Consider the following 17,715-nt stretch of genomic DNA (forward strand, 5'->3'; position numbering starts at 1 on the left):
CAATTTAGCAACAAAACCTCAATCAGACAATAATAAGAGTAGCTACATTGTTTTAATTCAATGGGAAAATCCACACTATACATATGCAAATGCATGTTAGTTCCATCAGGGCTCTCAGCTGAACTGTACATATCATGCGTACACACACACAACAGTCTTACCCTCTCTCCGTTTGATCCCACAGATCCGGCAGGTCCTGGGTTTCCTCTATCACCATCAGGTCCATGTGGTCCATCAGCTCCAGCCTCACCCACTGGGCCAGGGGGTCCTTTTCGTCCGGGTGAACCAGGTCGGCCATCGGGGCCAGGGTGGCCAGTCTCTCCAGCAGGTCCAGCTGGGCCACTATCTCCGTTCATTCCTTTAGCTCCAGTGAATCCGATTGATCCAGCAGGGCCATTGGGGCCAAGTAGACCTTGTTCTCCTTGGGAACCCTGGTAAAAAAGAATGATTTCATGCATGTACATCTACATGGGTCTATCTAAGTGTTAGAGTAAATGCTGCAACTGATGCAGTCAAGATATACTCAAGTCTGTGTTAGTCAGAACTATGGATACCCATCACAACGTACTGGCTCTCCACGTTGTCCTTTTGGTCCAGATGCTCCAGGGCCACCGGCTGCACCAGGCTGACCAGAGGCTCCACGAGCTCCAGCCTTACCGGGGGCACCATTGCTTCCCTTCTCTCCCTCGTCTCCTGATGACCCACTGTCACCCTGTACACAGATGTTTGCTGACATGAAGCATAAACACGTAACACAAAGTAGACATCAGAATCAACAAAATGAATGCTTAAAACTAAAGTCTATAGCCAGCTCACATTTGTACAATACGTGTTTGTCTTACTACAAGTAAGTGTTTTTAACGAGACATTTGAAGATCCTTTTTGTCTGTCAATTTATAAGCAATGATTATAGCTAACTGTGTGTACTTACACCAGGTCCAGCATCTCCCTTCTGTCCTCGTGGTCCCTCTCGACCGTGTGCTCCCTTAGTTCCTCGTGCTCCAGCAGGGCCGGGGGGTCCAGTGGGGCCCTTGGCTCCTTGATCTCCAATCTCTCCATGTTGACCATGTTGACCTTTGGGGCCTGGGTGACCCTACGAGTGGAGAATTGGCAATGAGAATGATACAACAATTACAATAGAGACTAGTTTTTTATAAGTATACACATCATACATACATGTACACTGTTACTGTATAGGCATCAAACATACATGTAGCCTCGCAAGATATTCAACAATTAGACTCTACTCACAGGTGCTCCATGAGGTCCATCTTGTCCAGGGTCTCCATCGTCACCAGGCTCTCCATCAGAGCCAGCTGGTCCAGGTCTGCCAGTGGGTCCAACTGGGCCGGGGGGTCCTGTGGGGCCAGGGAAACCAGATGGTCCTTTAGCTCCCTCAGAACCCTGTGTGTATAAATTATATTGTTGAAGTCTACATAATTGTTTTTATCATAAAATTTGAGCCCGACCACTGATCTAAGCAACCACATTGTAGCATTAGAGAGCTACTTTTAGTTTTGTTCCTAACTTAAGTAATGGTGTCTTAGAATTAGCTCCAAAAACTTCAGAAACAACATACATGTACATTGTACAGTACACATTATTATCTTACATCAGAGCCAGATTGTCCAGGTGGGCCGGGTTGTCCAGGGAAACCAGGGGGTCCACGGCGACCGGGGAATCCACGACCTCCATCCTTGCCGTCTGTGCCAGCCTTGCCAGGAGGACCGTCTGGACCGTTGTCACCATTGTCACCAGAATCTCCCTGGAGGAGGGGGGAGGGGGGGAGGCGAGGTAAATACAGTAGTAGCAGTAAAATAAAGGGCTAAATAAACTTACCCTCTTACAGTCTCTTACAGTACAGTTGTTTTTTCCCAAATATATCATACACAGTAAATTTGTGTGGTACATGTACTTACAGAAGCTCCAGATTTTCCAGGTTTGCCATTGAATCCAGGCTCTCCACCGTTGCCCTGTGTGGATTGAGTATAGGTAATGATCACTTCACGATCAAAATCACAATTATAGTCAAATTGAAGGGTATCTAAATAACTCTTACAGGTTCTCCCTGAGATCCAGCTGGTCCGTCTTGTCCGGGGCCACCCCTAAGTCCTTTGGGTCCGTCCACTCCGGGGTGACCAAGGTCTCCGAAGGCTCCACGTGCTCCCTTGTCTCCGAGAGGTCCCTTCTGACCCTTGGCTCCTTGTTGACCTGGGTGGCCATCATCTCCGTTGAAACCTGGGGCTCCGGTATCTCCTTGACGACCCTACATTGAGTCATATCATTATAATTAAAGAGGGATTTTTATTGGCTAGCTGATTAAAGAACGAGAAATGACCTACGTATATGCACCATATTTAAACTACAGCACAGTGCATAATGGCATACAATGTAGCTCTAGAACATACACTATAAACAATTTTTTACGAAACGGCTGAATCATGCAATAATGAGAAATAGTTATGTATATATACTTACAGTTTCTCCGTGTCGTCCTGGGGCACCAGGTGCTCCTCTCTTGCCGGGATCTCCCTTCTGTCCAGCTGGTCCTTGTGGGCCTGGGGCACCATCAGTACCCTGGGAGGAGTGTGGGAGTGGACAATAGCGTCACACAAATAGGCATAAATACTTTCTGTTCTTATATAGCTACTGACTGCACCAATCTTACATACATGTACATACAGGTACGCACATGAGCTGTTATAGTTGGCTACACTAATTGTTGCCTGGACTGAACTAGAGTACCAACTCAGACTGAGATCAACTTACATCACCTCCATCCTCTCCCCTGTCTCCAGGTACTCCATCTTTGCCAGGTTGTCCAGGGTTGCCTGCCTTGCCCTTAGATCCAGGGTGTCCGTATGGACCCTACAAAACGCACATACTGTAAAAACGGTTGAATTTTCGTTGCACATGTCTACAACTTTCGATCCAGACACGCTATACATAGAATACAGTACACCTTTTTTTGACTAGAAGATCACGCTCAAGATATAATTATATACAGAAAATTGGTGCAAAACATACGGTGTCTCCAGCTATTCCCTTGGGTCCCTGAGGGCCAGTGGCTCCCCTCTGACCAGCGGGTCCCTCGACTCCAGCTGGGCCATATGGTCCAGGATCACCCTACATAATCACAGGAACAAGACTCAAATAATGCCAACATCATAACTATATGTCAGTATCTTGATATCCATTGCAAACTAGACTTACAGGTTGTCCTTTGTCTCCAGCCTCTCCACGACCTCCAGTAGGTCCAGGGAATCCCTAAAAACAATAATTACAAAATTGCATAAAAATAGCCAGCACCAGTGAAATATCATCTATAAATTATAGCAAGTCAATGGTTTATTATTCAGACCAGGAATGGAGTAACAGACTCACAGGTGGTCCAGCATTTCCAGGTGGGCCCTTGGCTCCATCGTTACCAGTATCTCCAGGCACTCCTTGATCTCCGTTGGGTCCAGGTGGGCCCTGAACTCCTACATTACCAGCAGGTCCGCCCTGTCCAGGTGCTCCAGGCACACCACTAGGTCCCTATAGGGGGGGGGGGGAACAATTGGCTTAATACATGTATTGGTATTATCAATTATTGGCTTATTAATATCAAGATCACTGTGCACTGAGTAAATAGTAGATGCTATACTTCCAAATCTTGCTACGTGTATAAATATTTTACCTTAGGTCCAAAGTCGCCAGCAGGTCCAACTGCTCCAGGTGGTCCAACATAACCCTGTATATAACAAATACAATAATGTAGTCGTTAGGATAACTATAACATTGTATCGGTGATTCAAATGGCTCCAGTTTCTCTACTAGTGTTGCTGTATGCAACGACTCACCCTCTCTCCCTTGGGTCCTTTCTTTCCCTGTGGTCCCTTGAGTCCTGGGTATCCCTTGGGTCCTGGCCAGCCCACTAAACCAGGGACACCCTGAGGGCCCTTCGTTCCCTTAGATCCAGGCACTCCGGGGTGACCAGGGTAACCAATTCCTCCCTAAAGGCACAATCGATATGAATTATGCAACCTTTCAACAGTAAAATCAAACAGATTTGTGGCATTGTGTGGAATGCACATCTGATGCACTACTCTACAACATTTGATCGGCTCACTTTTGGTCCTTTGGGGAATCCAATGACACCAGGGGGTCCAGGCACACCTGGAGCACCAGCTGGGCCCACACCTCCGATTGGACCTTGATCTCCATCACTACCTTGGTCACCATCAGTACCATCATCTCCCTATGATACACAATAAAATATGGATTGTTGAAAACATGGACTCTGCTGATGTGGTAACATTTCACCTGTGGGCCCTAGGAACAAGCCATAAAGCTATGGGGTAGGGTTAGGCTTAGGGTAGGGTTAGCGTGCACTAGCTGGTCAATGTTTACAGTGATCATAGGAATTGAAGCAAGCATCCATTGTCACAAGGACAAAGAGTGAGATATATTGAGTCTAGCCTAGGCTTTGTTTAGACTAAGTGTAGCCCACACCCATCCAGCCATTCTGAGGGCTGCTGTGGACACAGAGGACAGCATACTCAAACAGGATGCACTCACTCATCGTTCTTTTAATTAAGGATGCAAGCAATGCAGTACTGCATGCCTCTTTACTAAGAATTCTGACTGATGACTCACATTGGGTCCAGGATTTCCAGGTGGGCCAGCGGGACCGGGAAGTGGCTGCACAGGAGGAAGGATACACGTTGTAACAATAAGTATTTGTAAATAAAATAAATTGTCATTTGGCACTGAAACTAGATATACGTGCAGTAATAGCACTCTTTTAGGCCTTTTTTTATGAGGTGAACTGAGACTTACTCCTCCAACCACATTGCCAGAGTCGCCGGGTGGTCCAGCGGGTCCATTAGGATCTGTAGAGAACACAATAATAAGCATTCAAAGAGTTGGTCATTTCAGAGTTTTGCAACTTTTTAAAATAGACATTTTGGTTGGTATCCGTTCACTCATCAACGTCACAACTTACCGGTAACAGTCATACAAGATTTGCAATCTTCATTGCCTCCTCCTAACACATAGCCCCCTGCTCCTTGTGTTACGCAACAGTCCTCCGGAGTCGTCATACCCATAAACTGCCCTCCACACTGGCCATTGCCCTCAGCCTCAGTGAATTCCTCGAAACAGAAGACTTGCTCCTGAGCAGCTGTAGTCAATGTGATGAATACGTAATAGGTGTCATCATAGATATTGATAAAAGTGTACATATCTCGTAAATAAGACGGCACTAAGTTGCTCAAAAATACACGACTGTTGAGGATGCTAATACATGGGATAGTCATAGGCCTAATGTGTATGACACGCATAACCATGCAGGCACTCACCCGCTTGTGAGGAGATGCAGGCAAGAGCCAGCACACTGATCAACAACTTGACCGACATTATCATGATCTGCAACAGCACAGGAGATAGCATAAGCTGCTTGCAATATGCACTAAATTCTCAGCTCTTACCTTGGAAGATATAGTCCTCTTCAGTGCAGTAAGGTGTGCACGTAACTTGCTGGTTGATTCTAGCTACTACCTTCTCACTACCTACTGGCTAACAGCAGACAAAGAGAACAGTAGAACTCTATCAGATCTTTGAGCACAGAAGGCAGCTACAGTCCTAGCTATCCCTCTTGGCAAGTGCAAATTGAACACACTGAACTGCACAGCAAGCTATAATAGCTGCACTACACTGACTGAGCTCCGTGGAATGCAGGAGGATGGATTAATGCCTGCCCATGCATTGAGCTATTGTACTGACATTAGGACAATGAAGCCTGGGACAGGAAGAATGAGGAACTTGAAAGGCTGAGACGACAATAGGAGAGTTTGGGTGCATTAAAGACACAACAGTACTGCAATAGTTGGTGTATGTTGTGGATTTGGCTACGCCCCATATCAAACATTCGAAATATAGACCAAACTAGAATGGCTGCATAGAGACGAAGTCAATGGCAAGACAACAATAGGTCACCACCCATCTTTGTTGCAAAGCTCCCCACATAAGCTAATAATAAGGGTTGTGTTAGTACACATCAAATCTGTAAGTCATAACATGCCAAACCACTACTCAAAACAAAGGAAGTTCACTGCACACATTCTTGCACACATTCCAAACAAGTTTAACATTCCAATTTTAACTCCATCACAACAATAATAATTATTACGTAATTGATAATGGTAATAATTAACATGATCTCTAACTATAGCAAGTGTTTAAGTCTATTGAGTTTGTTCATCATCAGTAGGTGTGTCCTTATTGGCAGTCTGCTGGTCGCTTGGTTCGTCCCCAGGGGGTGTACTATCTACTCTACTCTCAGGTGTGGACTCAGGCTCTGTCTCTTCAGGGCCTTCTGCTAAACTGGTGCTGGAGGGAGCTACCTCACCTTCAGTGTCTCCTTGCTCAGGCTCAGAGGGCTGAATGGAAGCACAGTATTTTAAGCTTTCAGAAAAGCACAAAATTGTTGAAATTGAATCAACATAATTTAAGTCCTGTTTTAGGTGTGCTAATGATCACTGTCTATGGCCCAGGCCCGCTGCACATAACATACTAATGTTTACATTAATTATTGTGGCACAGTAGTGAATCAGCACACTTTAAAGTAAACACTCCAAAACACTAAAATTCTACCTTTATAAAACGATGCGTATGGACACTACACAATTGCACACACCACACTATACCTACCTCTTCTTGATTTTCTTGTGCACTGGTGCTCTCCACAGGATCTGCTTCAACTGTCACAGGCTCATCTACAACAGGCTCTACATCACCACCCTCTGGCGAGCTGTAGCAAACATGTGACACATTAGATATAGGGCCTAATTTTACGCATAAATTAATTTACCTTTCAAGTACTGGCTCCTCCACAACAGGCTCCCCCTCACCACTGGTAACCTCTGGCTCACTGTGTAGCAAACACGGGACATTGGATAGCAGGCCTAAATAAATGTGACCCGGTGTACCTTTCAAGTACTGGCTCCTCCACAACAGACTCCCCTTCACCACTAGTAACCTCTGGCTCACTGTGTAGCAAACACGGGACATTAGATAGCAGACCTAAATAAATGTGACCCGGTGTACCTTTCAAGTACTGGCTCCTCTACAACAGGCTCCCCTTCACCACTGGTAACCTCTGGCTCACTGTGTGGTAAACACGGGACATTGGATAGCAGACCTAAATAAATGTGACCCGGTGTACCTTTCAAGTACTGGCTCCTCCACAACAGACTCCCCCTCACCACTGGTAACCTCTGGCTCACTGTTTGGTAAACACGGGACATTGGATAGCAGACCTAAATAAATATGACCCGGTGTACCTTTCAAGTACTGGCTCCTCTACAACAGGCTCCCCTTCACCACTGGTAACCTCTGGCTCACTGTGTAGCAAACACGGGACATTAGATAGCAGACCTAAATAAATGTGACCCGGTGTACCTTTCAAGTACTGGCTCCTCTACAACAGGCTCCCCCTCACCACTGGTAACCTCTGGCTCACTGTGTAGCAAAAATGAATAGAGGAATGCTTACATTTATTTCCTGATACCTTTCGGGTGCTGGTTGGTCATCCTTTGCTTTGCTATCATCTTCACTTTCAGTGACATCATCGTCAGTCGTTCCCTCTTTCATTTCCTGTGCCACACCCACTTCTTCATCACCGTCTTCTGCCCCTTCATCAGCTGTCTCACTGGGTGGAGCATTCTCCGGGGGACTATCCTCACTTTCATCTTTTGCTGCTTCTTCATATGTGGATGGAACGGCTTCACTCTCAGGAGAAGTTGCTCTACTGGTATCCGCTGTTAGTTCATCTTCAGTAACACCAGGTTGTGAACCCTCATCAGCACTAGCATTGTTCGTATCTCTTGCATGTGTGTCTTCCTGTGGTCCTTCCACTAGTTCTACTGGACTGTCTTCAGTAGTAGGCCTTGCATCAGTGGTTGCCTTGTGCAGTGGAGTGTCTAAAATTCCTCCCTCTGGTGCAGAAGGAACAAAGTGGTTAAAATAATTATTTCTGAATAATGCACATTTACTGTCACATGCTCAGTGATAATAAATAATTATTAGATATATTATACATTTAAATGACTCACTTACCATCTCTGACTATCACCTTTCCCTTGAAGTATTCAGCAGCAAAAGCGATGATGTCTTTAGGTTGCTCCCTGAGGACCTCTCGAGCAAGACTCTCCAGGATGTACTCAAAACCCAGCGGGACACTCAAACGACTAGATGCATACGAGACAGACATTATTAACTTTCAAGTTTCAAGTTTTAAAAAGTTTCAAGTGAAGTCTAGTCAACATTAGCAAGATTGAGGTGGCTAGGCTCTCATGGTTGGATGCAAACTTGTTTCCATAGCAACTTTGTTAGCCACGCCCATAAGGTTTGGTTAAATTTTATTCCAATTTCAGATTCCATACATTTTTCACATTCCTTGTAAAACCATTACTTCCTCTCCCTTACAATAAAGCATTGTGCCATTGTCCTTGTTAATTTTGTCTACCACTTGGCAGTGTGGCCCCAAACAGTAGTATGTGTTTATGCAACAGTATGACATTTATTTAGTCTTTACTGCAAAGTTGGTTGCTAGGAAGTCCTCACAATATTGTCCTCCGCTTTTTCTATGGTTCTATTATTGTCTGGACTTGCGTTATTATTCTGTCTATGAGCTATGCCATTGTGCATTCCTTTATTGGTGTACTTAGGGCTATAGTTGCTGAGCCAACTGGGCAGAGTTTGGGGCTTATTAGCTCAGTCAAAAGGCTATTACAATATCCTTTAGCACTTTTCAGAGCTGCAGCTCAGTTGGTAGCCAGCTAGTTTGTTAGCAGTTTGTCAGTCTAGCAGCTTAGCTTACGAGATTGTATGTCCCTAGATTCTGCTGCTGAAACCACAGCTGCAAGTAGCTAAGGACCACTCGAAGAGCGTATTCCTGCAACCCTCACATCTACCTCTGTGATCCGAGTAGCCACTCTCAAGTGCTAGCGGTGCAGAGTGAACTGTTAAGCATTAGTACTAACAAAAGTAAGTTGTATGGTATTCGGCATGTATGATTTAGCTGGTGCTGTCTGACAGTGCATGCATAATTATACACTGCAGTGCATGCACACACATTATATTCCACATTATATACCTTAGTACGGCATTAACTCAGTTTGAAGTAAAACATTCTTGCTGACTGAATGCTGAGCTTGAGGCTTAGTTAGGTTAATAAGAGCTTGAGGGATCATTTACCTTTATCTCTTCTGCATGGTGTACTGTTATAGCCGTGTGCATGCATCATGTAATTATTGTTTCTCTTTCCTTGCAGGGTCAAAATGATGACTCTGAGACCTCTAATCATCCTCTCAATTGCAGCACTAGCCCTGCTCAGCGTAGCTGGTACGTTGTGGCAGTATTTATGGTTGCCCTATTGCTGCAGGACCAGTGCATGTGCTATCAATGACGTGTGTACGTGTGTGATTAGGTTAGGGTCAGAGTGATCTTGATTATGAAACTAGGCAAGTACGTATAAGGCTGTTTATTCATTGCGTTTTATTCTGCATGAACCGCAGCTCTCAGAAAAGTTTGCTTGATATTGTTAGTACTGTTGATGGTACATTTGTCAGTAGAGAGTGTGATTTGACTCAACAGGAAGAGACTGCACCACACCTTCTTACAATAAGATTGTTTATTTTACAGTAGACATAATTGTTGTGTCTTTGCTGTGAATGGGAGTGGTCCACTTTATACATCACAGCTCAGTCTTTGTTGGGACACAATGATCTTTTGTTCTGCTGCCACTGCAACTATGCATGTACACGTATCTCTACTGCAGCTGTATGAATGCACGTTTGTACTGCAGAATCAACTGTATACTAAATTTGTTCACTTTCTTCTTTTTCCTTACAGATGCAGCTAGTGTGCGAGCTAAAAGACAATCTGCAGCGGTAAGTACTCACAAAATTAAATCCTACTTGTTTTTTGCCGGAATGTTTATATGTAGATGTACATATCATTTACTTTCAGTAATGTATCTGTGTCTCATTTTTTGTACCCTCCCATCAGATGCCAGGCCCCGCTGGCCCCCCCGGAAGTGATGTAGCAGCCCAACCTGGACCACCAGGATCTCAAGGCCCACCAGGCTCAAGCGTAAGCAACCACAATAGTTATATTCTCTTCATTCTACGTGCTTTAGTTGTCATACAATTCACGAGCTCTAAATTTCATCTGACGATGTGTTCTCCTTAACAGGGAGATGATGGTAGTGATGGTAAATCTGGAAATGATGGTCAAGATGGTTCCGGAGGAGAAAGTGGCCCACCTGGTCCCCCTGGACCCCCCGGACAGCCAGGAGCACCTGCCTATGTACCCATTGTAAGGAAATTGTGTTTAAATCTGCTGTGTGTGGTTATGCTGTGTTGCTTTAAAGTAGTACCATTTTGATGCATCTCGCCTTTGTACACTGCAGGGTGGTGGAGATAAAGGACCCATTGTGATTCCAATTGTTGGTGACCGTGGTGCCAGAGGACCACCTGGACCTCCAGGACCTTATGTGAGCCAGCAGCACCACTTCAACAACTAGTATAGATTGTATTCACTATAGCACTATAGTTGTTAGTATAGTTAGCTTCGTTGTTATTATATTAATACTGTGCAGGGAGCACCTGGCTATCCTGGACACCCAGGAGCTAAGGGAATCAGAGGACACAGGGTAAAATTAATTATTGTATGTACATGTTACGTATTTTGGTTAATGGCGTTCACTTTTTCTTGAGAGCTTGGTTTAACACTGCCAATTTTCACAGGGTATGGAAGGCACACAAGGAGAGCCTGGAGTTGTTGGAAATGCTGGAAAGACCGTAAGTGGCTTATATGGCTATTAAGTGGTGCTGTAACATGCTTGTCTCCTCGCTATGCATACAGGGAAGCCCTGGGCCAACTGGACCCACTGGACAGCCAGGAGAGCATGGACCCAGTGGACCCCCAGGACTGCCCGGTATCCCCGGATTCCCTGGACTCAAGGGAGATGATGTGAGTAGCTATAAATATCTATATTTTAGCCAGTGAGCATTATGGAAGTCTAAAACTTACCTAATTGGTTTTAAATGGTATGATTTTTAATGATCTCATGCCCTCTACCTGTACTAGGGTGATGCTGGAGCTGCCGGTGACCGTGGAGAGCAGGGTTCAAAGGGCGTTCCTGGACCTAGCGGCGAGACTGGACACCCAGGACCTGACGGAAACAGGGTAAATTGTATTTGAAAAATTGAAGCTTAATTGTGTATCTACTTGCACAATGACTCTAATTGGCTAGCTGCATTACTTACAATGAATGACTTTGTGTGCACTTGCTGCAGGGAGGACAAGGATCTGTGGGAATGAAGGGAGACTCTGGACCAGATGGCAACGATGTGAGAGACATGTACTCTGTGTGACTATCTCAGAGTCAGCATAATTTTTACTATGCAGCATTATCCATTATGTGCATGTGTACTTTGCTGCAATGGTACTTTATTTGCACTGTTGTGTACAGGGCCCTGATGGACCCGCTGGCCCAGCTGGCTATGCTGGACCTGGTGGTGAATCTGGAGAAACTGGCCCCGGTGGATCTCAAGGACGAAAAGGGGCTGCGGTGAGATAATCTGAACTGTGTGTATACTTGTATGTATGCTTCTTCCCTGTTGTACAATTATGCATATACATGTACTGTATTTTTCCGGCTGATTTGAAGTTTTGCATGAGAGATTCCTCTCTGTGTGCAATGCATAGTGGACTGAAATTATGCTGTTTTGAATTTGTCTGCAGGGACCCCGTGGTGCCACTGGCCCAAGAGGAGGACAAGGCGCAGATGGTGATAAGGGCGCTGATGGAGTGCCTGGTCATCCCGGAGCAGGTGGTAATCCAGGTCAGAATGGAACTCCAGGCTCAGCTGGGCTTGGTGGTCAGAAGGGGCTCATGGGTAACCAAGGCCGACCTGGTCCCCCTGGTATCCAAGGACAGACTGGAGAAGCTGGTGCCACTGGACCTAGAGGTCAGTCTGGTGCCAAGGGAGAGCCCGGTATGGATGGAGACAAAGGAGTGAATGGTGCTCAAGGAAAGGCTGTAAGTCCTGAATTTATTGATAATTATGAGTGGTTTGAATTTGTGGAATTTATAAGGCTTTCATCCTAATTTATCATTACATAGAGCTTTAGTAACTAGCTATTGAATGTATCCAGGGATCTACTGGAGAACAAGGACACAAAGGAGCCACTGGTCCCCCTGGAGATCAGGGACAATACGGCAGACCTGGGCCACAGGGCTCTGTTGGACCCAAGGGCCCAAAAGGTCCATCTGGACATAATGGACTCGACGGTAGTGACGGAAAGAACGGAGCCAAAGGTGCCAAGGGAGAGAAGGGTGGTGACGGAGCACCTGGAGTGGCTGGACTAGATGTGAGTTAATGTTTACGAGACCTACAGTAAACACAGTGGAGAGCAAAACATTTCGTTTAAAAACTGGTTTGCATTCTAATTAAATGGTTAAGTATCTGCTGTATTATACCGTTGCTATAACAACTTGTGTTGCGTTATCAATGGTGCCTCCTCCTGCAGGGTCTTAATGGATATGATGGTGGCCCTGGGTCATCAGGCCGTCCTGGATCTCGTGGAAAGACTGGAGATCAAGGAGCAGCTGGTAACTCTGGTAGCCCTGGAAGTGCAGGGGCACCCGGCACACACGGACCTCCTGGACCTAGGGTACGTCATCTCAATGAATTGTGTGGAACTCATGACAATACTCAACATTCTGTGCATGTGTATAGATAGGTACATGCATGTGTATAGATAGGTACATGCATGTGTATAGATAGGTACATGCATGTGTATAGATAGGTACATGCATGTGTATAGATAGGTACATGCATGTGTATAGATAGGTACATGCATGTGTATAGATAGGTACATGCATGTGTATAGATAGGTACATATGCATGTGTATAGATAGGTACATGCATGTCACTCTAAGACTGTGGACGTGCATTATTATGTGTGCTTACATATACAATCATATATACACCCTACTTACAGGGATTGGACGGACCAGCTGGACCAGCTGGAGCTCATGGCGACCTTGGTATCTCAGTAAGTACAAGATTACATTCTACCTAACAAATAGTTGATCCTGAAATATGTACATTGAAACATCTTATTTGAGCTACATATACAGCTGTGGTGACGATGCCATTCTCTTATTCTCTTTACAGGGACATAAGGGCTCTCGTGGAGAACATGGCGTCCCAGGGGAGGCTGGTCCCATCGGCCCCCCTGGTCAGCCAGGAGAGGCTGGATCACCCGGAGCTAAGGGTAACACTGGCATTCCCGGAGGATTTGGAAAGCCCGGACACCCAGGACAGTCTGGACCTGCTGTAAGTTACACTCTTTCCCCCTGAGCACACTCTTAATTGCATGTATACTTAGAGATTGAGACAGCATTAAATGCTACCTATAATATATAATACCTAAATTCAAGAATCTTCGTATATACACTCTTGCTTTAGAAAAGTTATTTTAGTCCAATCGCTTCATTGACAACACGTATTTGCATGGTACAATCACTCTTAGCATTCAGTTCATACATGTACAATGTACGTAGCTCACTGACTCCACTTATTCATACAGGGTCCCACTGGCCCAGCTGGAGATGTTGGCCCTCGTGGAGGACCTGGAGGCGCTGGACCCGTTGGAGCCAAGGGAGATCAGGGGCCCAAGGGTGGACCCGGAGGATCTGGTGATATTGGAGCTGTTGGAGGCCCAGGACAAACTGTAAGTCAACATTGTTTTGGCAAGTATCCAGCAGACAGTGTATGGAGTGTATTAGACAGTTGAAGTATTATCCAACTGTACACTTAACATTCATTGATCTTGTTTCTCATGCTTAGGGTCGTGATGGTCCTGATGGTCCTGATGGTAACCCAGGCCCCCAGGGAGGAGCAGGTACACCTGGACCCAGAGGAGGAATCGGAGCTTCTGGACCAGCTGGATCTAGAGTGAGTCATGCAGCACAGTAGAATGCATGGTACTAGCTGTAACAGTTGATTAATGTGCATGTCTGTAACTAGCAAGATGAGCATTGGTATCAAAACTACCGAATACACAACCCCAGCCAACTAGAGAATATGTCAAGTTTATATTGCACTCTCTCTCCGCCCTCCACACACAGGGTAGAGCAGGAGATCGTGGTGCTAAGGGTCCTCGTGGTGGACCTGGAAACGCTGGTCCCAGAGGAGAGGATGGAGAAGCTGGACCTGATGGTATCCCAGGACGACCTGGAGGCGTTGGACCCCCTGGACTAGCTGGAGATAGGGGATTCCCCGGAGAGCAAGGCTCACATGGAGGAGCTGGAAAGCCTGGAGTAGCTGGAGATAAGGGAGACAAGGTGAACACACTTTGCTGGTTGTCTCTCTTTCATTCATTCTATGTTTTTCCACGTTTCCGTATTTACTTGCTTCTGAACCATCTGTATAGGGTTCTGATGGCCCACAAGGAGCAAGCGGCCCCGCAGGACCAGCCGGAGGATCTGGACCAGTCGGACCAGTCGGACCTCAAGGAGAGGAGGGACCCGATGGTGTTCCTGGATCTCAGGGCAATGCTGGCAAACCAGGCAAACCTGGACAGCCCAGCCCCCAAGGCAACAAGGGACCAGCTGGTGCCACTGGCAACGCTGGACTGCCTGGACGAGCTGGCCCTGAAGGACCCAGCGGTGGAAAGGGACCAGTCGGACCCGACGGCTTCCCAGTAAGTACCTCATGCAACGCATAGTTTTCTTTGGCATACATGCAAATATTCATACGTATTCTGTATTTACAGTTTAAAATTAATACGTAACTGTGCTTTTAAGACTATTGTCTGTCTATAGGGAACTAAAGGATCACGTGGTCCACCCGGACAAGATGGACCCTACGGACCCCGTGGACCTGCTGGACCTAGGGGATTCCCCGGAAAATCAGGAGAACCTGGTGTATCTGTAAGTTTGTGCCGACCTGTCAAAGCCTAGCAAGTGTGTGTGTGTGTGTGTGTGTGTGTATTTACAAACGTCCATCTCAATGTCTATTACATGGTGAGTTTACAGTGTTGTTGTCTCACCATGCCAACAGGGCAAGGCTGGAGCTGATGGTGAGAAGGGAAGACCTGGTTCCCAAGGAGAGGCTGGACTGACTGGACAATCCGGGCCTCAGGGACCCAAGGGAGCACAAGGAAAGAGTGTAAGCACAGCTGCATGTAATACGTGTAGAACATTACATTTGAATGGACTGTATATTGTATAGTTATATTTACCATTTAGCATTTGATTGATTGTGGCATTTTTAAAACATCTTTCAGGGCATCCCTGGCTCAGCTGGAGAGAAGGGAGATATGGGTGATGCTGGACCACAGGGACAGAAGGGACCATCTGGGCCTCAGGGACTCAAGGGAGCCAAAGGAAGATCTGTAAGTAGTATCTAATATTGCTTGGTAAAGCGTCTCTACACAAATGATAATCGCAATTTGATAAAAGTCAACCCCCTCCCCCCCACACACAGGGCCCCAAGGGCTTCGAAGGACCCGCAGGAGACAAAGGAGCACAGGGACTTGATGGTGATCCTGGAGCATCTGGACGAAACGGACCCCCTGGTGATGCTGGAGACAAAGGCCGTGCTGGACCCCGTGGGTTCCCCGGTAAACCTGGCCCAGATGGAAAGAGAGTGAGTTTCCATTTTTGAGCAAACTGTTAGTTGAGTGCAATTTTGCATTCCTGTGTGTACGCTCCATTGTAAAAAATGCTTTTCGCTCATCTTCATGGATAGCAATCATCGTGTCCTTGTCCTTGTAGGGTGAGCCTGGTACCACTGGTGGCCCTGGAGAAACTGGCAGAGACGGCCCCACTGGTGCCAATGGAGACCCTGGACCCGCTGGACGAACTGGAACACCTGGACAAGCAGTAAGCTCACGTTACAGTAACTTCCTGCATTGTACCCTATTTTACAGTATAGCCAGCTATATTTAGATTGCTTTGTGTTTAAATACATGTACAGACATACCCGAAGATTGTGTAATTACGAGTGAACTGTTTGCAGGGTGATCCAGGTCCCAAGGGACCACGTGGAGACAAGGGAGACCAAGGCAAGAAGGGCGACCAAGGACACAAAGGAGACGCTGGATTCGATGGAATCCCTGGAATGGTTGGAGATGTTGGACCCAAGGGTAACCAAGGAACACAGGGACCACAAGGACCAGAGGCAAGTGGCCCAACAAATTGAATAGAAAAGCTATCATTCACTTTCTGTACTTGTAGCTATTCACCTAAAGCTTAGTACATGCACATAAGTGTTTATTCGTGTATATGACTCATCATCTTTGTGCTATCACAGGGTCCCAAAGGAGATACAGGATCAGTTGGCCCCAAGGCAGCTCTTGGACCAGAGGGAGAGAAAGGATCTGCTGGACCACCTGGTCCTGATGGAGGTGATGGCCCCAAGGGATACCTTGGACCACCCGGACCTCCCGGACCTCCTGGAGATGGTACTAAGGGTCCAATCTTCTACAGAGGCAGGGATGACACCTACAACCTTCAGAAGATCGAAAAGGTGGGCTGATTGTTTGTGTGTTGATACTGCTAGTACGTCGATCATGTGTACTTAAAATTTTGGCTGCATACAAATACGTAGTACGTACAGTACATTACATTCCATGCATCCTGCAGCAATTCCTCTACGTGGAGCTTACTTCAATGGCCAAGGAGCTTCAGGAGCTCTCTTCTCTCAAACCAGCTCGTAGCTGCAGGGACGTTCAACTGGAGAAACCCGATGTTTCCAGCGGTACATTCACCGTGGACCCCAACGTGGGCTCATCTTTGGACTCTGTGAAGGCATACTGTCACTTTGAGGGAGAGCAAGCCACTACCTGTGTGCAGAACTCTACCACTTTCTCTCAAATCAACCACCTTCATCTGCTCCACACCCGGGCCTCTCAGACTATCCAGCTGCCCTGCAGCCTCAAGGGACCCCTCAGGTGTGTGTATGTGTGTGTGGAGAGTGGGCGGATGGGGCGCATTCTTATGTGTGTTTATTCAGCTGATATTTTATGGTTCACCCAATGTTTTATTGCTCCTACAGCCTCACTCCTTTCGATAGTGATAACAGTGTTGATGTATCTTTCTCAAAGAAGGGAAACCTTGATGTTGTCATGTCCAAATGCAATTCAGTGAGTTTATGAGCGCACACTCTTCTTGACATGCACACCTTTCATCCCCTATATGTGTACATGTTATTGCTTGAACACCTTTACCCGGCATACTAGTCCTCCCCTCGTCTCCACACCCCCCACTTCACACACACTTCACACACACACACACACGCACACAGTTCACGATGATGCGAGAAGTGACGTTCAAGACTGAGAACAGTATGGAGCAGTTGGTGCCATTCACCGAGGCTATCCGATACAACTACCAGGACTACCACTTCAAGGAGACCTGCTTCTACTGAGCATGCTCGGTAGCCATAGTAACAGTTGGTTGACTAACTGGTTAGCTAGTAAACTCTATACTCTGTTTTTGCATGTGTAGCTCATAATTTTTTCTTTGTGATATACAGAACAATATTTTAACCCATATACTGGATTTATTGTAGTTTCTTGTCTTCAGTGGATTTGTAATATGACACGAATTTTTTTAAAGAAGTGATATTTATTGAAAACATTGAGGCATCTA

At 46.1% G+C, this 17,715-nt stretch overlaps 3 protein-coding genes across 41 annotated transcripts in view; 1 reads left to right on the forward strand and 2 right to left on the reverse strand.

Moving 5' to 3' along the window:
- LOC135341660 (collagen alpha-1(I) chain-like) overlaps positions 1–5,735 on the reverse strand; it is a 9,606-nt gene extending 3,871 nt beyond the window's left edge. Inside the window, exons 1-20 of the mRNA XM_064538268.1 lie at positions 5,472–5,735; positions 5,343–5,409; positions 4,988–5,164; positions 4,822–4,874; positions 4,639–4,683; positions 4,112–4,240; positions 3,843–3,995; positions 3,680–3,733; positions 3,385–3,537; positions 3,214–3,267; positions 3,028–3,126; positions 2,770–2,868; positions 2,479–2,577; positions 2,060–2,266; positions 1,920–1,973; positions 1,613–1,765; positions 1,252–1,404; positions 932–1,093; positions 569–712; positions 162–431 (exon numbers count right to left, since the gene is read on the reverse strand). Coding sequence (XP_064394338.1) covers positions 162–431; positions 569–712; positions 932–1,093; positions 1,252–1,404; positions 1,613–1,765; positions 1,920–1,973; positions 2,060–2,266; positions 2,479–2,577; positions 2,770–2,868; positions 3,028–3,126; positions 3,214–3,267; positions 3,385–3,537; positions 3,680–3,733; positions 3,843–3,995; positions 4,112–4,240; positions 4,639–4,683; positions 4,822–4,874; positions 4,988–5,164; positions 5,343–5,406 — 2,322 coding nt within the window. The 5' untranslated portion in view covers positions 5,407–5,409; positions 5,472–5,735. The remainder of the gene's footprint in view (positions 1–161; positions 432–568; positions 713–931; positions 1,094–1,251; positions 1,405–1,612; positions 1,766–1,919; positions 1,974–2,059; positions 2,267–2,478; positions 2,578–2,769; positions 2,869–3,027; positions 3,127–3,213; positions 3,268–3,384; positions 3,538–3,679; positions 3,734–3,842; positions 3,996–4,111; positions 4,241–4,638; positions 4,684–4,821; positions 4,875–4,987; positions 5,165–5,342; positions 5,410–5,471) is intronic.
- Positions 5,736–6,150: 415 nt separating this feature from the next.
- LOC135341680 (cell surface glycoprotein 1-like) lies at positions 6,151–8,388 on the reverse strand. 39 transcript variants are annotated; one of them, XM_064538297.1, is made up of 10 exons: positions 8,101–8,388; positions 7,553–7,979; positions 7,444–7,503; positions 7,326–7,385; positions 7,208–7,267; positions 7,090–7,149; positions 6,972–7,031; positions 6,854–6,913; positions 6,694–6,793; positions 6,151–6,422 (listed from the first exon to the last, which is right to left on the reverse strand). In XM_064538297.1, the coding sequence occupies exons 1-10, from the start codon at positions 8,252–8,254 to the stop codon at positions 6,228–6,230; spliced, it is 1,236 nt and encodes a 411-aa protein (XP_064394367.1). In that variant the 5' UTR covers positions 8,255–8,388; the 3' UTR covers positions 6,151–6,227. The 39 variants fall into 39 exon arrangements, with proteins under 39 accessions (XP_064394367.1, XP_064394369.1, XP_064394370.1 ...); XM_064538299.1 differs by lacking the exon at positions 7,444–7,503; XM_064538300.1 differs by lacking the exon at positions 7,326–7,385.
- On the forward strand, positions 8,387–17,701 carry LOC135341661 (collagen alpha-1(I) chain-like). The gene is made up of 31 exons (XM_064538269.1): positions 8,387–9,030; positions 9,317–9,387; positions 9,898–9,935; positions 10,054–10,137; positions 10,240–10,362; positions 10,457–10,540; positions 10,646–10,699; positions 10,794–10,847; positions 10,912–11,019; positions 11,137–11,235; positions 11,346–11,399; positions 11,522–11,620; positions 11,794–12,090; positions 12,207–12,422; positions 12,582–12,725; positions 13,056–13,109; positions 13,232–13,393; positions 13,647–13,790; positions 13,907–14,014; positions 14,188–14,403; positions 14,493–14,762; positions 14,884–14,991; positions 15,122–15,229; positions 15,348–15,455; positions 15,548–15,709; positions 15,838–15,945; positions 16,082–16,243; positions 16,376–16,591; positions 16,708–17,015; positions 17,120–17,207; positions 17,369–17,701. Exons 2-31 carry the CDS (start codon positions 9,324–9,326, stop codon positions 17,489–17,491), a joined length of 3,963 nt encoding a protein of 1,320 aa, XP_064394339.1. The 5' UTR covers positions 8,387–9,030; positions 9,317–9,323; the 3' UTR covers positions 17,492–17,701.
- Positions 17,702–17,715: the final 14 nt, after the last annotated feature.

The sequence above is a fragment of the Halichondria panicea genome, chromosome 9 (genome assembly GCF_963675165.1).
Source record: "Halichondria panicea chromosome 9, odHalPani1.1, whole genome shotgun sequence".
NCBI lineage: Eukaryota > Metazoa > Porifera > Demospongiae > Suberitida > Halichondriidae > Halichondria > Halichondria panicea.